This window comes from Natator depressus, chromosome 7 (assembly GCF_965152275.1).
Source record: "Natator depressus isolate rNatDep1 chromosome 7, rNatDep2.hap1, whole genome shotgun sequence".
Classification (NCBI taxonomy): Eukaryota; Metazoa; Chordata; order Testudines; family Cheloniidae; genus Natator; species Natator depressus.
In genome coordinates this window covers 82,167,687-82,189,969 of record NC_134240.1, presented here as the reverse complement: position 1 = coordinate 82,189,969, position 22,283 = coordinate 82,167,687, and the positions used below count along the sequence as shown (strand labels likewise).

At 41.0% G+C, this 22,283-nt stretch overlaps 2 protein-coding genes across 4 annotated transcripts in view; one reads left to right on the top strand and one right to left on the bottom strand.

Moving 5' to 3' along the window:
• Nucleotides 1–22,283, top strand: part of CDH23 (cadherin related 23) — a 552,537-nt gene that overhangs the window by 467,930 nt on the left and 62,324 nt on the right. The window lies entirely within an intron of this gene.
• VSIR (V-set immunoregulatory receptor) overlaps nt 1–22,283 on the bottom strand; it is a 52,674-nt gene that overhangs the window by 22,916 nt on the left and 7,475 nt on the right. For all 3 annotated transcript variants that reach the window (XM_074958932.1, XM_074958934.1, XM_074958931.1), the window contains exons 2-4: nt 14,821–15,276; nt 13,288–13,344; nt 8,239–8,346 (exon numbers count right to left, since the gene is read on the bottom strand). In XM_074958932.1, the coding sequence (XP_074815033.1) occupies nt 8,239–8,346; nt 13,288–13,344; nt 14,821–15,276 (621 nt within the window). The remainder of the gene's footprint in view (nt 1–8,238; nt 8,347–13,287; nt 13,345–14,820; nt 15,277–22,283) is intronic.

Here is a 22,283-nt window from a genome sequence, read left to right as displayed (position 1 = left end):
CATGCACCCACACAAGGGCAATGGGCTATCGGGCCCTGAGAATTCTGTTCACTAATGTTGAGTAATTGGGAGATTGCACTGCGTTTTGTGGACAATACGCATACAGGAAAGGGGGCAACATTTGTCTAGTGACCAGTTATGAAATGTTTGCCCCTCTTTAGCCTGCAGCATACATGCATGTCCATTACATTCTGCCTTTGTATGCTACATGTGTGGATGAGCATTCATACTACCTTGTTTTGTGAGGGGTGTTTATGCTGCACCCATCACAAGACCCCTTCCCCAGTCAGTTTGTTCTGTCATTGCTTCATACCCTTTCTCCTGGACCTCTGCTTAAAGGTGGCTTGCAAAGCAAAAGTTGACCCAAATTAAATTCAGATTTCAGTCCCAAATGGAGCAGAGTTGTGGGGGAGCATTCAGCAAAGAAATAAATTTAAGCAGGGATTTGGCGCAATCAAATTTTTGAATTGCTCCGCTCCAGCTCCGCTCCGGCACGAATAGTGCCTGCTCCAGCTCCACTCCAATTCCACTCCGCGCTCTGACTCAAATTAATTTTTAACTAAATAAAAAAGTGCATACTGTAATTTTGAAAAAACATTATTTTTATTCAGACTTTTAAAACAATTTAAATGTCAGCAACAATTATACAAACTAGAATCATTCATAATTCATTCTGTAAAAAATTATTGCAGGAATCAAGTAATCTTTCATAGCCTGCTGCAAATCATTTAAAATTAACTTTAAAGCCGAAAATAGTCGCTCTACACTAGCTTGAGTTGTTGGCATGCTCAAAGCAATTCTACAGGCAGCCTGAATGCTGGGTGGGTAGCTGTGAATGGCCTCAAAAACAGACTTAACTTTTAGCCTACCAATAGACTCCATCGCCTCACAATCTTCCCGAAAGTTTCTCTTGAATAATGCTTCATTACAATTATGAATCGTAGAAACTCGCCGATGTCTTTCTTGTTTATCCAATTCCTTTTCAAAGGCATCATCTCCTGAAGAATTGGTGCTTGAATTATCTCCATTTCCCTGTGATGGTTGAAGACATCTCAGGGATGGACGCTCGAACAAGTTCAGAGTGGAGACGAAAGTTTGAGAACAGCCTGCTATTTCTGAAGGATGTGAACTTTCTGATACCGCATATTCGATTGTTGATGACTCCTTTTGTTGTGTTTTGTTTTCTTCAACCTCTTTCACCGAGTTCAAATGTAGCAATAGATTTTGTTTTTCGAGTCGTTGAGCAATATCAAGGAGCCCTTCCTTTGCCTTTGGTATTTCCTTTGAGGTAAAAAGAATCTGATACCGTGGGTCAACATAAATTCCAGCAAGGAAATTAATATTGTCAAAAAGCTTCTCTTTGCGTTTCTGCATGGAGGATAGAATTCCTTCTGCAATTTGTCCACCATTTTCTTGCAAGAATTTTGACAGTTTTCGCCATTCCTTCATTAAAACTCTTGGGGTTACATTGACAGTTTGAAGATTCACAGTTGTTTGATTTGGCTTTGCCAAGAGGTCTCGCAGGTTCTTCACTTCGTCCCATTCAGCTTTTGTTAACTTGAGTTCTCTTGTTCCAGCAGCAGCCACTTGTTCACAGTCAGATTGAAAAACGAGAAGCCGATCAATCATTGCAAATGTTGAACCCCAGCAAGTCACAGTGTCCAATGATTGAGTTACCCCATGTAGATCAAGCGGAACATTTCAAATACTTGGGGTTCGTAGTTTGACAACGACTTGTCGAATTTTTGCCAGAAATTTCTTCGCATATTCTTTGTTCAGTCCATCCCAGATTGCCAACTGAAGAGTGGGAATACCACACCTCATCAGTTGGACTTTTGAGTCGTCCTCATGAAGCCATGTTGGAAGTATGAGGCTAGGATCATTAACCCATTGCGCAGCAGTATCCATGTTGAGTTCGATTTCATCCATTCCTTTAGTTCCTTCGTCAGGCAAAATAGCTTCAGTTCTGTCCACATCCCTGTTCTCAGAGGTAGAAATGGTTTCATTGTCCTCGCTGAAATTTTTGACAGCACACGTCATGTTTGCTGCATTGTCAACGCAGATGCTCAGCACTTGCATTTCACTGATCCCAATTTTTTCTAAAATAGCTTTTACTTGACTTTTCATGCATGAAGAATTGTGACGCTTCAGTGTCAGTTATGTCCAAGGTTTTTACCACAGCTTTATCTTTTCCTTCTTCGTAGTACTGAGCATTGATTGCAAGGAAATTTCTGTTTCCACGGGTTGCCGCATCCATTTTCAGGTAGCACAGTTTTTGCTCCAAAGCTTTCTTTGAGCTCTTCGCGACCAGACTCAGCTGTGCTGACAACTAAATGACGAACCACATCGTGCCCTGTTGAAATGCCAAGCTGCCGACCCATTTCACCTGCAATTTTTTGGAATCCTTTGTTCTTTAGCCTGAAGGTAGTGAGCGGTGTTGAACTCAAGCAAACCATTTCCATCAGCCCTTCACGGAAAATATTGGCATCCATGGTGAATGTAACCTTTGAGGACTTCAAATACGAGTCAAGTTTTGTTTGCTCAATTTTGGGTTTCTTTTCAGACGAAGCTCCGCAAAAAAATCTTTTCTCCAGGAGTTTTCAAAGAGCCAGATGAATGTCGTTTAGCCGCATCAGCTTTCTGTTTCGCCTCATCTTCCTGGTCCTTTTTTGTAACAGAGCCGCATAGTTTTCAGGATGGTTATCTTTTACATGCCGCCAAAGGTTGAAACTTTTCATGGCACTTGTTTCACTTGTCTTGAAGCTACATGGTTTGAGCTCGCCATTCACTTCCTTTTCCACCTTGCACGTTGCCAATTTCTTCTTTGCTTTTCCCAAAAGCCCAAATTTGGGCTTTTCAAATGCAAAATTCATTGAGATCCTTTTCCGTAAATCAGCTATCAATCATGGGGAGCAGATTTGATTTTTTTGTTGAAGCCGTAGCCAAATCTTCTTGTGCTGCTACCGCGTCCAAATGTTTCTTGTTATGATCTTCGAACAGCAATGAACAAAAGCATTACATTTTTTTATAATGTACCTGCTTGTGATATCTTAACCACTTAAGGTACTTAGAATTTATTTTGGATTTTCTGGACAAAAATGATCGCATTTTCTTTTTACACAAAATTATTATTAAAGTATATTTTAATATTTTAACATGTTTCTTGCTGTTTTAATGAAGTAAGAAGTATTTTTAATATACATAATTAATATAAATTTTTATTTATAAATTACAAATTAGTTTTTCTTATGAAATTTTGCAGTAAAAATATTTGAAATATTTTCCAAGTTTTTAATTAATATCTCAAAAACGCTTTACTATAGATATATCAATGAAATGTGGTATGTGCCGTAGTGTTAGTACGTGCTATCGCTGTTCTACAACATTAATTGTTGGGAAGTAACGAGGCTACACGTTACAAGGTTGAAAATAAACTTTAACGGGAAAGCGGATTCAAATTGCAAGCACAGTCCTTTTAGTAAAGAGAGCAAATTTTCGGAAATATGTTTTTGCTTCATCAGCCTGAATAGATTATACAAGACAGAGCAAATAACAGGTTCTGTCTTGTATAATGTTTCCAGCCTGATGAAGGAAAAACATATTTCCGAAAATTTGCTCTCTTTACTAAAAGGACTGTGATTGCAATTTGAATCCACTTTCCCGTTAAAGTTTATTTGCAAAGTTTTATCATACAACATCATTCAAATAAAATTATTTAAACTACAGGCGTCATGAACTGGGGCGCCTGGGCCAATTTTATTTAATATTTTTTAAATCTTCGACTATTTAACAGATACGGCCCTGGAATATGATTTAATGCTAAAATATACATTAAAATGGTACTCTTAATTTATTTGTATAATTAACTGTTTCCAAGAAAACTGTTTAAAAATTTTAATCTGCTTAGATGCTTAGAATGATACAAACAATTTTACTTATTACTTATTTTTCAACTTTGGAACTATAAATTTTAAACATAATAAGCCAAAATTATCAACTTATTATGGAACATAATCATAGAATCATAGAATCATAGAATATCAGGGTTGGAAGGGACCCCAGAAGGTCATCTAGTCCAACCCCCTGCTCGAAGCAGGACCAATTCCCAGTTAAATCATCCCAGCCAGGGCTTTGTCAAGCCTGACCTTAAAAACCTCTAAGGAAGGAGATTCTACCACCTCCCTAGGTAACGCATTCCAGTGTTTCACCACCCTCTTAGTGAAAAAGTTTTTCCTAATATCCAATCTAAACCTCCCCCATTGCAACTTGAGACCATTACTCCTCGTTCTGTCATCTGCTACCATTGAGAACAGTCTAGAGCCATCCTCTTTGGAACCCCCTTTCAGGTAGTTGAAAGCAGCTATCAAATCCCCCCTCATTCTTCTCTTCTGCAGACTAAACAATCCCAGCTCCCTCAGCCTCTCCTCATAAGTCATGTGCTCTAGACCCCTAATCATTTTTGTTGCCCTTCGCTGGACTCTCTCCAATTTATCCACATCCTTCTTGTAGTGTGGGGCCCAAAACTGGACACAGTACTCCAGATGAGGCCTCACCAGTGTCGAATAGAGGGGAACGATCACATCCCTCGATCTGCTGGCTATGCCCCTACTTATACATCCCAAAATGCCATTGGCCTTCTTGGCAACAAGGGCACACTGTTGACTCATATCCAGCTTCTCGTCCACTGTCACCCCTAGGTCCTTTTCCGCAGAACTGCTGCCTAGCCATTCGGTCCCTAGTCTGTAGCGGTGCATTGGATTCTTCCATCCTAAGTGCAGGACCCTGCACTTATCCTTATTGAACCTCATCAGATTTCTTTTGGCCCAATCCTCCAATTTGTCTAGGTCCTTCTGTATCCTATCCCTCCCCTCCAGCGTATCTACCACTCCTCCCAGTTTAGTATCATCTGCAAATGATGATAATATTACTGCTCGTAGCCAGGGGCAGTCAACGACAAGCCTTTCTTGAAATATGAAATAAAAATGACCAACCGCCAGTTTGGGACGCCTATGGTTTAAATAATTTTGGATAATGTAATATGGTAGCACATACTAACACTAAGACACAGACATAATTTCATTACTTTATATTAAAGCGTTTTTGAGATATTAATCAGAAATTAACTTTTCATCACCTCCTTGAAGGGACTGTAGCTCCCTTAGGAAGAATTTTAGGACACGTGTTCACAGAAACGTTCTTTCTTAAAATGACCTAAGGATTCACCCCCAAAGTTGTGTTGGACATTTTCCAGTCACTCTGGATATATCACAAAAATCATGCCTAATTTATGCAAAAATGTTTACTGTATATTTATATGCCTGCTGCACGCAACTTTTTCAGTAAATTTAAAATTACAAACAACACTACCAAAAGACCATTGAACAGATGACATATAAAATAAGTCTGCCAGAGTGATACAGGAGCATGTACAAATGAACAAATGTACTGGTAACAGGAGCCCATGTGAGGAATGAGCTTAAGTGGTTAATATCTCTTGCGAAATCTTAATATATCAATAAACAAGAACATTATTTTTTTGCAATATACCAGTTTGTGATATCTTAAATGTTCCATCTTGCGTCACACTTTTCCGTAATCGCAGCACTCAGTGCGTCTCGTTGATCAACCCTTACAAAAGAAGTATCAACACATACTAATCTATCTAACTAATCTACGCGAGTACATACTCACCTAACCTTGGCACAAGGGTGGGAGCAGTCTGCAGTGTTGCCGGATGTCTGAGAATTATCTGATTCTTTAATAAAACATATCTCCAAAAAACTTTGTAATTTTGTATCTGTACATTAAATTTTGATTTCGGCCGAAGTGAGAATAACTGTGACATATTGCGTAAAGTGGTAAAGTAGACGTTAATGTCAATTGTTATACAATCTGAAGCTTTTTGGCACCTTTAGGACTTTCTTGCTAAATATCATTCATTTTGGATTGAAAATTTAAAAAAACAACTGGAGCAGTGGAGCAGTCAAGATTTTCTGTGCTCCGGCTCCGCTCCATTCCAGGCAAAAACCTGCAGCTCCACTGCTCCGCGCTCCAGCTCTGGGCTCCGCTCCAAAGCCCTGAATTTAAGCTAATCTTTTCAAATTCATTTCTTCCCCATCCCACCCCTATCAAATCCTAATAATATTTCTTGATTCAATGACTATATCCCCGAATGCATTGTTCTGTGACATCATAACAACCATGGCTGGCGTCGATTTCAGTCAGACTTCTGGTATTTGTTGATGTCACATTTTGGGGCATATGTCCAGTGACTCAGGATCTTTCAGAAACAGGAGAAAAGATACTGAAATAGATAAAACTTACTTCTATACCGAACACTCCCTACAGCCTGGTTAGCTGGGACATCCAGCAAGTCAGTCTCTGTTAACTCAATGTTAATTTTTGCTTTGCCATTCACTTTAAAACAACCCCAAGTTGTGCACAGGGCAGTATTCCGTGTGGCAGGCAGTAACTCCTGTACCCAGGGTTATTGACGTAGTGGCACAGAAGCACCAAGACAGGCCCTTCCTTTCAGCTGGAGATCGATGTTGAAACTCGCTGCTATATTTCACTAATTACAGTTCACCAGATTGTGCAACATAAATCACTTCTCTAATTTATTGTAGTCAGAGCTACATAGTTACCCACTGGCTCAGTCAGAGAAACTATACAGCTTCGCAGCTTGCCAAGGACTGATGAAATGTCACCACAACCAGGGTTTAAATTCTCATAAACTATTTCTCAAAGTCCCCACCCCCCTCTCACACCTTTTGGGGCTCAGGGCTTCAGCCTTCAGGTTGAATTTAAGCCTGGACCACTACAAAAGGTGATGTCTCTTTCTGTTCGCTCATTAAAATGAGTGATAGCCCTAGAAGAGTCTGAGCAAGGTCCTGCCTGGTCCCAACTCCCCCCTGGAGCTACATGCTTTCCTAGGGCTGGAGGGGGCGAGAGGGAGGAAGCATTCCTCTAGGATTCTGTTGCCATAGAAATGTGGAATATAGGGAGTGTTTTTTTAAAAAGAAAGTTAAAGTAGTAACTAATTTTTTCAATCACTTGAGTAGAAGAAAAGCAGAATAGAAAAGCTATTTCTGTCACATAATGAAAGTCAAATTAGGTAGTAAGAAGATGAACACTATATTTCAGCAAATGTTGATGCAAAAGTGTGAGAGATCTGATGTGATCAAGAATTGGTGTCATGTAATCAAAATACCCCGCCACACCCAGGCACACTTTAAAACATGCTGTTGCATATTTAGTTTTATTAAACTGCCCTGCCCTCAATCTTTGTTCCCCACCCCATCACTAATCCCCAAGAGATTTACATAAACTAGTTGTTTTCTCCATGCTAGACAGCCGCCACCTCATATCTGTTAGCTTGCTAAGACCCAGATGTGAAATGCTGGCCTTTAGGATGCTTAACAAAGTTACATAATGAAGGCCACAGCATAGAGCTGTAAAGGAGAAAGCTGAAACTGATGAGCTGTAGTTCTTTAATATACAGTATGTGCAGCTTTCCATAACCACAGTTGCAAATTAGCATTTCTTTTGCACAAATGCAACCACTGGGAGATGTGAGGATGTGTTCCCCTCCCCCAGGTTTTATTGGTTTCCCATCATTTTTAATTTGCTTCCGCTTACATTCTGATGTAAAATTACAGTAAGAAGCAGTAAGAATACACAAGCCTGTATGGAACAGAGATAAATATGGGTCTAGGATGAGTGACATCCATTGCGAATAACGTAGTGACCAGAATTATCTTCCTGATGCCCAAGTGATTCGGTGTGTCACAGTCAGCATCTCAGTACATCACTGTGGAGTTGGTAATGAGCCTTTGCCTGTTCTAGCCCTGCATGCCTCCTATGGGCAATACAAAAATGGTTTCAGAAGGCCTGGTTGTGTATGCACACAGGTGGCTAATGGATACATTTTCACTGGGGGGAGAAGGGGGTGTTTAGCCACACAGCACACTTTAATATTGACAGGGATCATTCGGCTAACTTCAGTTCAACCCCTGACAGGCTCAGTGACAGAGCAGACTTATTTCTGCATTGGTGCAGATATTAGGGCTTTCAGAGTGTAGTGTCCTCTTCATGAAAGGTCCTAGTAATAACCAATTAAGAGAGAGAACCGAGGAAGACATAATCCCAACATCAGTTAATGCTAATCCTGTCAGTGAGATATTGAAATAAAAGTGACAAAGGGAAGGAGTGAGAGAACGGGAACATTTTGATACATACGCCTGCTGTTGACTGCTTGTCTCTGCTTGTAAATGAGAATCAGGATGAGGGGCAAGCAGAGAATGCCCACAATGCATGCCCCTGTTGCCAGCGCAGCTGCTGTGATGTCTGAAACAGAACAAAGAAGCCAGAGGTGAAATACATGAGCCAGTGAGAGCTGTTTCAAACTGCATGGCCTAAAGTCAGACCCTCTTCTCAATGAACAATTAAAAACTCCTAGGTCTAATTCTCAGGAATCTCTCATCTGCTGAGGCATTCAGAAGTAAAAAGGAAAAGGTTCTGTGGGTTCAGGCCTCCCTTCATACATGAAGTGCAAAGCGAGAATGAAAAGCAAGCAATGTGCAAAACATTGTACTGAATACCCATTAAACAGGCCAATGAGGGAATTCAGCACTGAAATAAGATTTAACTTACCGTTTCCTGTCAGTGAAATCCTCCAGAATTTACTGGTTTTCTCTAGATACCCCAGAAACATTCTGTAATACTGATGCTCCCAGAAGTCTCATGCAAGCGTGCTACCATTACTCCTGTGAAACCTGGGTAACCCATCAAACTTCTCATAACAGAAGGCTTGACATTGCTTTGGAGGAGTAGAGAGTGGCATTATTTCTTCTGCCTATAGAATTGAGCTGGGTCTAAGCCATGAAGTTCGGTTCCCAAACCAAGCTTCTCCAAGTTCTGGGAGTGCTTAGATACATGGGTTTTGTTCAGTCCCAGCTGTGCTACAGATACAAGTAGAAAATTATTTAACAAGTGATAAGACACCTGATCCAAAGTCCACTGACGCCTGTGGAAAGACTCCCATTGACTTCAATGAGCATGGGATCATACCCCCAGTCAGCTAATAAAAATTAGTCACTCTTTGTCTTCACTAGCCAGATCATCCTAGGGCTATCGTTTTCAGTGACGACTTCATTTTTCAGACAAAATTCTGAGCCCACAAATAACTGCACCAGCAATGAATTCTGAGCACAGATATTACTAATTAGACACCTACTTACAAAGTTGTAGTTGCAAATCAGATAGGTACACATACAAATATTAGTATTTGCTTGTGGGATCACAATTGTGGTATAATTACTTACAGACAAATAACTGTGCCTGCAAAATCAAAGGCCAGGTTCAGACTTGCCTACAATGGGTGTCTTCCTGTGTACCTAGAGAAGAAAACTTCTTGGATAACTTAACTCTCTGAACAAAAAGGGAAAATTTTATCATTCAACTGGATTAGGAAGGAAATTGTATGTACAGTATGTCAACATATTGTGGTGGAAAAATTTCTTCAGTCATATAGCTTGGTGCTGTTTTTAATATGGAGAAGAGGTTCAGGACCACGAGCAATAGTTACAATTATGGGCAGTAATAAGTAAACTGACTATGTACTGGAAAGAACTTTATAACTCAGATCCAGCTAAGGAATTTTCTTGATTATCTGTGGAAAGCTAAAGATTTGATCTCTGGCCTTTGTAATTTTTTAATGAAATTTACTGTAAGTTCAGCAAATGTAATGGGAGTAAGTCAGGACAGACATGTGAGCTGCAGAATTGATAGGCAGAGATTGTGCAAAAATATTAAGTAATTAGATTGGGATGTGGGTTTGGAGTTAATTCAGCAAAAGATTCTTTCAGGACTGGCTAGTGACCCAGCAAGTTGCATATGATTCAGAATCAGTCAGTGTCTGATTGGACCTGCAGAAAAGTGAGAGCAGATTTGATGCATCTTCTCTGGGAATGCCCAGAGATTCAGAAGAAGGGAGGAGGATCATGCTGATGGTGATATTCCAAGTGATCTACAGTGTGGGAGGCTAGCTGCAGAAAACAATGTATTGCAAGATGTAGAAAGCAATGCATTTTCAAGCTGTGCAGACCATTCTTGCTAAGAACATCTCTTATAACAAAGAGGAACATATTGAGCAAGTGAACATCAGCATTTGGGCTAAATATACCTGAGTGATATAGTGGTATGAATGCTCTGGCAAATTTAGAACTGATTTCGTGCAGTGTGACAGACAGGAAATTTTTGATGAAGTTGGTGTATATTTTTGAGCTTTCTTGATTATGTTATCCTTATTTATAATACAGAATATATTTAATTCTAAATGTACCATATTCAGCTCTTGTGCAAGGGTAAAAGTTCTACTGAAATCAGTAGATTTCCTTCCATTTTCTCTAGGTCTGAATTTGGCTCATGATCTTTGAGCCTGACTCATGGTTTTTGAATGCCTGGAGTTGGCAGTACTCTAAATTCATAGAATATTATATAATATATTCTGTGAATTTACAGTACTGCCGACTCCCAGCATTCAAAAACCATGAGTCAGGCCCAAAGATCATGAGTGTGGCTTAAAAATAAAAAATGAAGTTATTTTTATTAGCATTCTGGTTCTTGAGCCTTTACGGGTCAGGTTTGAAAACCATTCTCCACAATCATGAGGGCTAGAAATTAATTAATTTCAAAAAAAATGAAAAAAGGATCTCATATTGTCACTGGGGTCCCTTCCCTGACTCCTCTTCCTGAGAAGTCAGGTTTATTTTAAAATGGGTCAGAACAGGATTTTGATAGACGATATTATCAATATGCGGCCAAATGTATTACTGGTGCATGATTCGTTGAATTCAGTGTAAACAGATTTTCAGTAGGACAGTGATTTCCCCAATTTCTTTCTATAGCATCTGGTTCAGAATTAGCATCATCTTGCAGATTTAAGAATTCTGGGTGGGGGCGGGGGTGGTGCTGCAGAATACAGTTTAGTTTTACATAGCATCTTCCAGTCTCAAGGTATCTTCAAAAAAAAAAAAAAAAAAAGTTAGATACCTGGAGTTCAGTGTCTGCATGGACAAACAGATGAACTATTTTGGGCCCAGCAACAGCTCAAACCCACAGGACATTAGATCCCTGTTGAGAGAGAGAATGTTGGCTAGGGTGCATTGGTGCTTATTCCCCATCTCTTCTGGAAAGTGCCATGAGATATTTTATATCCATTTCCACAACCACTAGAGACAAGTAGCAGAGACTTTTATTTGCAATCTCTCAATCTAAAGGATGACAGGTGAAGGCATCAGGCCTGTTACTGAAGTAATTGCAAGGCACATGGTGGCTCAACCCCGAGAATGACATGATAGCATGAAAAAAAAGGTCTGAAAAGTACAAGGAGTAAGTGAAGCTTTCCTTGGAACTGCTCTATGCATCCAACTTGATGCTTTTTCCCCCTGCAGGATGCTGGACTGTGCTTGAATGCATTCTGCCTGATAGTGGGGTTTTAAAGTCAAATTCAAACAGGTAGTCCCTTGGCTGCCATTAGCCTTTTGATGCTTGATATTGGAATTTGCCCAGTGTTAAACACTGCAGCAAAGTCTGATGGTGTCCTTTAGCATAAGAGCCAGTTCCGCAATGTTCTAGGGCACGAGACTAAAACAGGAAGGAGAAGTAACTTGTACCAGAGGGGGAAGCCATCTGTATTAACACAGAGGCTTCATTTTTGAATGTGGATATCCTTTTTAGGACACCACATTTGAGGGTTCAAATTGGCATTTAGGTGCATAAATAAGTTATTTACTAATGTGAGGTATTGGTCTGATCACTCATGTGAGATTTGGATTTCCTCTTTAGATACTTATGTTTTCAAATTAAAATAGTTTCTGTGTCAGAAAGGAGATGACTCAGTCTCAGAATAGTAACAGAGTTTTCGTGGTGTCACACAGGAAAAGGTTTCTCTTTGACTCTCTAAATTAATTCGCTGCTCAATTCTCTGCTTGTGTCAGTAGCAGTTAAATCTCAGACTGGTGTTCTGTGTTTCCCTGAACTGGACTCTCGTATTTACTCCATCCAGGCCTTTTGTGTGTTTGCGCTGCATAGGATGGTTCACAGGGTAGCACGCTGCAGAATTCCTCTTTCTAATGGCTCACTTCCTATTTTCACGGCTTGCACAGTTTGGGATCTGGACCAGCAATCACAGATCACTGGGTTATGGTAAACCAGTCTAGCAAGTCACCACAATGAGTTACTCCCAAGATGGTTCCAGCTCTTTTGTATCATAAGCTCCTCAATAAAGGGCCTTTGTATTTTATTTCTCTGTAAAGCACCATGTACATCTCTGGTGCTGCAGAAATACTAACCACTACGCATGAATAAGTGAGCATCTAAAAAACACTCCATAATACACTGATGTGGAGGAAGGGGCAAAACAGAAAATAGCTGGAGGGCCACCAAGTAGAATAGCTACAGCATTTTCACATTCGACTCAACTAGCCATGTGGGGCCTTACCCTGCCATTGATCCACAGACAGAAATCTCCATGAAATAAATGAGGGAGTTCTGTGTGAAAATAAATGGCTGGATATGGCTTCAGGTGTGGGGTTAGGGAATGCCGACCAGGGGTTAGAATAGACATGATGGGATACTGACAGGAACACAGCAAAGGGGGAAAGCGCAGCTGTCCTATCTGTTGTTCTGGGAAGACCCCTCTCCACATTCTTCACTAGGACTTTGCAACAACAGGCAAGACCACCCCCAAATAATTTATCCCAGGTTTTATGTGCGTGCTGGGACACAGCTTTGAGAGATTAGTTAGCACTGTGTGTAAAATCATACAGTGAAAGCCAGCAATTGTATACTGCCACAATAAAGCCTCAGGGCAAAATGCTCAGTTAGTGTAGATTGGTGTAGTCAATGGAATTATACTTAGTTACACCAGCAGAGAATTTGGCACAGCATGCTTTGTTTCTTAACCCTAATTCTCTCGGTATGTGCTATGAGTAATTTCCATTGAGTTCAGTGGGAATTATTTGTAGTCTGCATGGAGAGTCTGGGCCTGACGAGATTCCAGGAACCTATGACACAACTGTCCTGTAGATTACACAATGTCCCAATAGCTATTACTGTGTAGAAGCTAGGGAATAAACCTCCCAGGAATTTAACTGGAGTTTGTTTCTTGCAGGCGGATTATTTTGTCCAGGTTTTGACTGAAATGCAAATGTGTAAAACGAACACCTGTGCCTAGGAAAATACATAGAACAGAATAATAAGCAGGGCATCATAGAGAACACTTACTTTCTTTCTGTTTGCTGGCACCAGGATGAACTGTGCAGTTTGGAAATGCTTCTCTGGCTGTGGAATTAAAGAGAAGAATTGGTTAAATCTCCTGGGATTCAGTTCTCATTCAGTAATTAGTCAGATAGAAAATCCTACTTAAAATTTAAACAAGGAATTTCATTTAACTTTGCTTCAATTGTCTTTCTTTTTGACATAAAGAAAATCAGCTAGGGTTTAAAAATGGCAATGACAATTAGTTATGGCTGCTATTTCTGACCTGCCCTCCATCTAATCCACCTACAGCGCAGAGAGAAGATGTGGTCTAAAGGATTTATTGACACACATTTGGAATATGACATTACAAATTGCTAGTGGCAAAGGTACCAATGTGTCATTTGCAACTAGCACTACACATTTGCCACTAGCAATGTGTACAAGTGCCAGTTAAACTAATTGTACCAGGGATTCTCAAATGATTTTGCCATGAGGCCCACATCTTAATGCAGGGATTGTCTAGTGACAGCCAGCTTCCCTCTCAGTTGTGATCACATGGATCATTGCACCCATTCTTGACCACCCAGACCTCTTAACCGCCCATTTGCACTTGCGTAACGTCCCTGCGGCAATGACAGTAATTGTTTGCATGGAAAAGTAATACTGATATTTAGTTTTCTCTGAAAGCAGTTACATAAGTGATAAAGAGAACGCGCACCATGGGCCCAGCCAGTTCTCTGCATACCTAAAGCATAGTATTCCACGGACCACTGTTTGAGACTTGCTTTTTTTATGCTCCACCACTCTCACTCCTATTGTGCTTATAAACCCAAATTATTTCAGTTGCCAGGAATCACAGTAATTAAAGCAAACGGTTAACTATTTTTTTCTTAAATCCAAAAAGAAATGATAAATCCATTATTGCAATTCTAAAGATGGCGATGCTTTCTACCATTGGAATGTTAGGCCTTCTAGCTGTCCAATAAGATACAGCTTTAATTTCTAGGTCTTGATGCTTGCAAGATATTGGACAATCAAACTGTCACTGGTCCAGGACTAAAAATAAATTTTGCATCCAAAAACTGTCTGGTATTTCTGTTATTTTTGGCCTGAAAGTAAACTTTTTTTTCCAGAAAGAGGTTGAAGAAAATCATTGTAACTATGTAATTTTGTTTTTATTATCTAAGCGTGGGGGAAAAGTGTTTTCCAGCTGCTTATTTTTTTTTAAAGTTATGATCTTTTTTTCCTTTAACATCTGTTGCTCTTCCAGGCTTGGGCCCCAAATAGTTTTGCAAATGCACCTGGATTCTGATTACAGCACCCCCTGGCCTGCCAGCCCTGAATGCTAAATAAACTGAGCCTGTGCTCTTCAATTCTGACCTACAGCACCATCTTTATCTATTGACTTTGAGCCCAGTCCAGTTCCCACTAAAGTCAGTGGGAGTCTTTCTACTGATTTCAGTGTGAGTTGAAGTTGCACAGGAATTTAGCTGCTATTTTTTCTTTGTAAAGGCCTCTCCCACACATATTCTGCGCATGTTTCCCAGTTACATCTACCTTTCTGTATGCGGAGTTCCATGAAGCCATGAGCCACTTGCTTGGTATACTGTTTGCCATGTTCCTTTTTAGTCTCTACCACGTAACAGCAGTAATTGCCACTGTCCTGCAGAGTCAGATTCATCATGATGATATGAAATGTCCCGTGGTGGTCCGAGGTGGTCTCCAGCCCATGGTGGTTTGCTTGTTCTCCATGGAAGTACCTTTCTGTGACATTGCTGTGTGTCCCATGATGCTTCCCTGGCTCATGATGCAGGTCCCTTTCGGTTACATTGCGGATATGTTGCTTCTCAGAGCAGCTTTGGTCTCCGTTGCTGCTGAAGTACCAAATTTTGTAAAGTAAGTCATGCTGAGCAGAGAGTGGCCCAGAGAGCTTGCATGTCAAGGTAACATTCTGTCCTTCTGGGCAGACGTAGAGTGAGTAAGGAGTGGTGATCATGAAAGCTGTTGTCTGTTCTACATGGAGAAAAGAAACACTAGGCAATTAAAATGTAAGATAAATGGCAAGGTGTTTAAGAATAACAACTCTTTGTGCTGCTTTGAAGATAGAATTAAACAAACACCTGCAACAGCCCTGTGTGGTAGATAAGCACTATAACCATTTTACAGATGAGTAAACTGAAACACACAGCGGTTAGTTAAGCAATTCACACAAGGTTACACAGGGTGTCATTGCAGCTGATCTATTAGAATCTAGGAGTCCTGATTCCCAGTCCTGTGCTCTAACCACTAGTTTTAAGTGCATTAGATTGGGAAAACATTGCCTTTGGTCAGGCAAACACGCTATACAGGACATCACCAATGTTTGAAAATCATCTTTCCCCTAAGAATTAGTCCTGAGGTCTCACTGTGTATCTTGTCGTTCCACTGTGCTGTAATCCCTTTATATGAGTGACCAAACTATTCCACATTATAGCCTCCCTCATTCCATGCAGCTACTACTGCTCTTTGGTTGAAACTATTAAAGAAGTTCTTTTAAAAAAAAAAACTCACAAGACAAATTTCACCAAGAGGAGCTAAAACTTTAAGGTATCTTCAATGCTGGCTAACTCTACTCTGTTACCCGCCTGATTGTTTAGGATATTTTTTCTCCATATTAATGCTGGCAAGTTAATATGCTTTATACATTTCTCTGTGTGTGTGTGTGTGTATGTATCCTTTATACATTTGGAGAAGGGAGGTAGAGAGAGAGTGTTATGCAGGTCACTCATTTACTGGAACTAGGGCTGTGGGATGCAGTTGTGTGATGTCTTAGCACTGTAAAATTTGCTGCGAGAGATCAAAGTGGATCAGCAGCCTCTATGTTTGTGAAGGAAGGATGATGGGAGGGGGAGTACATGGTTCTCAAATGAGGAAATTTCACAATGCCTATGATTCAGTTACAAATCCTCATCATTGGCATTATATTCAGTTCCTTCTACCCCTCAACCAAGGCTCTGTTAATGCCTGTTAAAAAAAAGAAATAGCAACAGTTTATGTCCCCACCCCCACCCAAAGATCAGACTGGTTTTTAACCCCACCCTGTTTACACAAGACTGCTTGTGTTTTTCATTTTCTCTAAAGGCAGAGGTGGCACCAGCTGACACTCAAATTCCGTAATGGGAGAAGTTGTTCTCTGCAGAGTTTGGAAATCCCTCATCATTGTTTACTGAAAATTGTGCTCAGAAGAGGCCCAGCAAAGGAACAGCAGGAAATGTTTGTAGCTCCAAACTGAGGTGTATAAGCAGAGCTTCTTTCTGGGGCTTGCAAGGTGATACAAATCAGGATTAAGGTATATGAGCAAAGTTGGGTGGGGACCCAGGACTGGAATATCTGGGGTGCTGCCGGTCAGGTAGTGGTAAACTGGCAAATCTGTGAGGTACCAGGACTGACATGGCGAGGCTGGGTACTGCAGGTCAATACTGCAGTGCGTGTGCAAATGTTTGGAGGAAGACTGGAACAGTGTCCACCTAGGTTCTGCCTAACTGAGCCTCTAGCCAGCCTACTGTCCCAGAAGCACTAATATCCCCAGGAGCTCCTTCAAAAACTGGAGAGAGGAAAAAGAGGGGATTTCTTTATTGTATTTTTGAAACTATAGATAAAGGGGGACCACTTGGTGAGATGTCTCTGGGGTTTAATTTGTTACAACTATGATGGTGTTGTGTGGACAAGATGTTCTCTCACTGCAGTTACATCCTGTTGTTCTGTTGGTTCCACCTTTATTTGATTTGAGGTTTTTCATTTGATGTACTTCGCAGGAGCCAACGAAACACATTGCTCCGAACTACCACAAAAGTATTTCAGGATTGAAACAGGCTCAAGTTCACTTGGTTTACATACTACCTAGTCCCCCAGAAGACAGACAAACCTTGTTCAAATAGTTTGAAAATTATGTTCTAGACTAGGCCCTTACATTGACAAGAACTTAATTTCTAATGCAGAACTAATGTTAACCTATGCAGGGTCATGTGACTTTCTTAGCCAATAACAGACCTCCAGCTCAAATAGCAGAGTTGATTTTGGACAAATGGAAGTGAAAAATGTCCTTAAAGTCTTTCAGTTTCTGTCCTTTACTTGTTGTATTTAGAACATTGTTGGACTAGGAACCTCCTGGTGCATCTGAATCATTGAAGTGTATTATTTACTTTTATTTTCATACTGTTTTTTCTAAATTTCAGCAGACAATGCAGGGAATGGGGGAAATAAAGTTAGAAGGGCTCTGATACAGTGAAATTCCTGGGTTGGTCTCTGCATGCCGATCTCAGTACCTTGGGCACCCTGGATATTTTTGTGCAAACATCAAAGAGTGGTTCTTAATCCTGATTCCATGAGGTCTGAATACAAAAAGGGGCCTTCAGGGAATGAGGGGAAGGTAAGGTAGGAATCTATTGGAGGAAACTGCATTTGCAACACCTTTGACAAGTGTCCATGGGATTCTTTGTGTTTCTTACCTCCCTAATGAGGTCCCCTGAAAATCAGAGGAGTCTCGCACATCCCCACCAATTTTCCCCCTTTAAAGCTGGACCATCAAACTGAAGCCCCACATCAGAGGGACTCGTGTCATGGCTTTCTCTCTTTGCACACAGTGGATACAGCCATAATATCATGATTGGGTTTGCACTGAACAGCAGTTCCTAGAGGCTGAGAAATGGATGGCCATTCCACATAGAAGGGTCAGCCCTGTGACAGAGCACTCTGCATTGCCAGAATGTGGAATGGACTGGATGACGGCCTAGCAAGGATTTTCCGTCCTTCTCCCTGTGAATCTGTGATCACAGTTGCAATCTTTGGTGTGAGTAGCTCTCACCTCTGGACTGGGAAGCTGAGTCCAGCAGCTGGGCTTATATCTCATATGGACATTGCATTACAGCACTACTGGGGTGCTGCACTGTTTGAGGTTCCATCCTGTAGATGAGGCAATATCTCGTCTGCCTATCTGTTAATCTAGGTGGGCATTACAGATCTTGTGGCATTTTATTTTAAGGAGTGGATGTTTGCCCCAGTGCCCTGCCCAAGGCTCCCTTACCGAATAAGAAAAGTTATAATGTCCAAGGCTAGGTCTGAGCTATTGTTGAGTATGTTTAAGTTGATGTTTTTACCTATACAGTCACTGCACTGCTAGGATCTGCCTAACCACTTTGACACTTGTAGGGAAGTCCACGTAGTGTGTGGGGGGGGAGGTTGGTTTGTTTATTTTTAAATACGGAAAAGAAAGTACATACTTTTGCCTACTCTGCATCTTAAAACAGCTCTTGCTTCACCCACAGGATTTCATGGAACCCATCTACAGTGGAAAATAAACACAACCCACATATTTGGTAAGCGATCCTATGCCAGCAGTCATGCGGGGCAAAGGTTACCATATATGTGAAGTGTTTGGCATGGGTGGTGGGTATAATAGGCCTTCCCTGGCTGCAGGAGCTGCCACAGGACGCTGGGCTGAAGCTGGTCTGGTCGACCAGAGGCTAGGGCTGCTGCTCTGGCCCTCCAGCCTGGGGCTGGGGCTGGGGCTGGGGCTGCTTGGGCCAACCTGCCAGCATGACTGGGGTCGGCTGGCTGGCCCAGGGGTCCTCTGGTGGCGGGGTGGGGTGGGGTGGGGTGGCGTGGGGGCTCAGGGCTCCTGCCACAGAGGGCGTGGCTCATGCAAAAAGGGTGGGGCTGCGGAGCTAGTCTCTTCTAAGGGGGGGTTCAACTGCCGCCCACGGTGTTTGGCTTTATGTGTTTTCCTTCTGTTTTCTAAGCTCAAAGGGGAGTTCTTTAAAGCTATCTAATAGTTGTGTGCCTTCTGTAGATAAGACTTGGGGAGGGGAAAATGGCAGCTGGTAGCACTGATACTCTTTGCATTCTGCTTGTACCAGTAGCACAAGGCGTAGTCTTTGGGAAACTCTACTGTGAATTGGTGTCCTCTCCCCAAAATGATGCCTGGCCTCGCTAATGAGGTGAATTCCCTTTACAATTCAACTGATTAACAAATGTCATCCCCACTGTACAGATAAACAGTCTTTTATCACACTTCTCTCTTCCATGTGGCATCAAAGGTTCATGTATATTCAAACATCCAATCACTCTCCCCTTCTGTCTCTATTATAGCCCCCTATAAGTGTATATTTGGTACCTTAATATTTCAGACAATCCTAAGTGACTGGTGGAACAATTCCTGTTTGCCTCCATCCAAGGCAAGCGCTTCTCATTGCCCTGACTCTTCTCCTGCCTTTCCCCCCTCATTTGGAGTTAAAGGCCCCATGCAAACACAAAGGACGTAGCCTAGCACCTGAAAGTATATATACATCCACAGTCGTATCCATCACACTGAACAGATTAGACAGTGAAAAGACACCAAGGGAGCCACTGCTCAAATTTTTTCGTACAAAAAGGGTTTTTATTTAAAATTGTCTTTTCTAAAATTAATTTTTCACAAAAAAGTTTATCAATGTTATAAAATGTTCCATTTTGTCAATGTTTTAAACAATTTTTTAAATTAAAATAATTTTAAAATGTTTTGTTTACTAAAAACTGTGTTTTCTCACTGAAAAATGGGGTTTTGGTAAACAAAGCTATAAAGATTTTGATTAAAATGCCAGTAAAATAAAATCATGCACAATTTTCACAAAATGGAAAATTGGTCCATTTTTAACTTTATAACATGGAAATAACTTGGAAATTTCAACTTTTTTTGATAAATCATTTTACTGTTTTTCAACTGTTCTTGTTGACTGAACGAATAGAAAAATCTACAAATAGAAACTAGTCCCACCTTGGTGGCCTGCCACTTATCAGACATCATCCTTCTGAACTAAATTGTCTTGACATAGATTTCATAGATTCCAAGGCCAGAAAAGACTATTGTAATCATCTAGTCCGACCTCCTGTATAGCACAGGCCATTTAACTTCTCCAAAATAATTCCTAGAACATATATTTGAGAAAAACATCCAATCTTGATTTAAAAATTGTCAGTGATGTAGAATCCACCACAACCCTTGGTAAATTGTTTCAAAAGTTAATTACTCTCACCATTAAAAATGTATGCCTTACTTCCCAGTCTGAATTTGTCTAGCTTCAACTTCCAGCCATTGGATCTTGTTGTACCTTTTTCTGCTCGACTGAACAGCCCATAGTTAAATAGGTTTCCTCATGTAGATTCTTATAGTCTTTAATCAAGTTACCCCTTAACCTTCTTTTTGTTAAATTAAATATATTGAGCTCTTTGAGTCCATCACTAATCTTCTAATCATTTAATCATTCTTGTGGCTCTTCTTTGAACCCTCTCCAGTTTGTCAACATTCTCCTTTAACTGTGGGCACCAGAACTGAACACAGTATTCCCACAGCAGTTGCACCCGTGGCAAATTTAGAGCTAAAATAACCTATCTATCCCTACTCGAGATTCTCCTGTTTGTGAATCCAAGGATTGCATTAGTTCTTTGGGGCACAAAATAAAACTGGGATCTCTTGTTCATCTGATTATCCCACACACAAATCATTTTCAGAGTCACTGCTTCCCAAGATAGAATCCCTTATCCTGTAAGTATGGCCTGCATTCTTTGTTACTAGATGTATACATTTACATTTAGCCATATTAAAACACACATTGTTGGCTTGCACCCCGTTTACCAAGCGATCCAGATTGCTCTGAGTCAGTGACCTATCCTTTTCATTATTTACCTCTCTCCCAATTTTTGTGTCATCTGCAAACCTTATCAGTGATGGTTTTATGTTTTCTTCCAGGTCATCGATAAAAATATTGAATAGTGTAGGGTCAAGAATCAATCCTGCAAACCCCTCTGGAAACACACCCGCTCGATGAGAATTCTCCGTTTGCAATTACATTTTGAGACCTATCAGTTAGCCAGTTTTTAATCCATCTAATATGTGCCATGTTAATTTTATATTGTTCTAGTTTTTCCTAATCAAAGTGTCATGTGGTACCAAATCATGTTGTGACATCTTGACATGGTATTGGCCTCTCAGCAATTTCAGGAGGTTTTCATGGCGCAGAGGGCCTGACTGACAGAGTGTTGTGCTGCCCCATCCTAATCAGGACTTTCCCACCGGAATCAGTGCAGGTGGTAGATCTGACACAAACATAGTGAGGCAGATCTGTGGCTTTCACTAACCCCTACTCAGACCTAGTTTTAGAAGTAAGGGCACAAAATGACCTTTGCTTTTGTATACCCTCAGGGAGCCCTTCTCTTAGCAGATAACTAGCCCAATACAAATCTGGAAAAAACAGCTTGTAGAGTAAGTATGCGAGTAGTGTCTAGCTGAGAGAAATATCCTGCTAGCTTAGACAGTAATGTGGGGGTCCTTCTGCACAGTTGACAGAGCTGCTGCCTAGAATTCACAGTAGCCCTTGTTCTCAGAGGGAGGGGTGCAGGTCATATATTGAGCCTGTTTAGCCCTGGGAATACAGTGAGGCTGCTGGAGTCTCTGGTAGCTGGTTGGGGGTATTCAGGAGCATCTGGCCTACAGTTGGAAGAGACGAGTGTCTCAGTGCATCCCACCTCACCTCTAGCATTTCGGTCCAAACAGTTTTGCCTCAGCCCAACCAACACACAGCTTTGTGGCATTGGTTGTGAAATCCAGTTCTATGATCCTGCAATCTGTGGTGAGCCCGTGCAACAGAGAATGATGCAAGCAGGGCCGGCTCTAGGTTTTTTGCCTCCCCAAGCAAAAAATTGGCCGCTCCCAGAGCACAACTGCCCAAGCAAAAAAATGGCCGGAATGCCGCACCTGGAATTGTGCCACCCCAAGCATGTGCTTGCTTTGCTGGTGCCTAGAGCCGGTCCTGGATGCAAACATCCTGGGGACATCAAGGAAGGCATGATTTCTCATCACCATTGAGGTCTAAATTTTCAGAATGCTTTTAAGACAATAAGCAAAATGCAGAGGAAAACACTAAGGTCACTTAATTAACTTTGTATCACCATTGAATTTCTTAAAATAAAATTTCATCTAGAATTTTGTTTAAACAAATGAAAGCTCC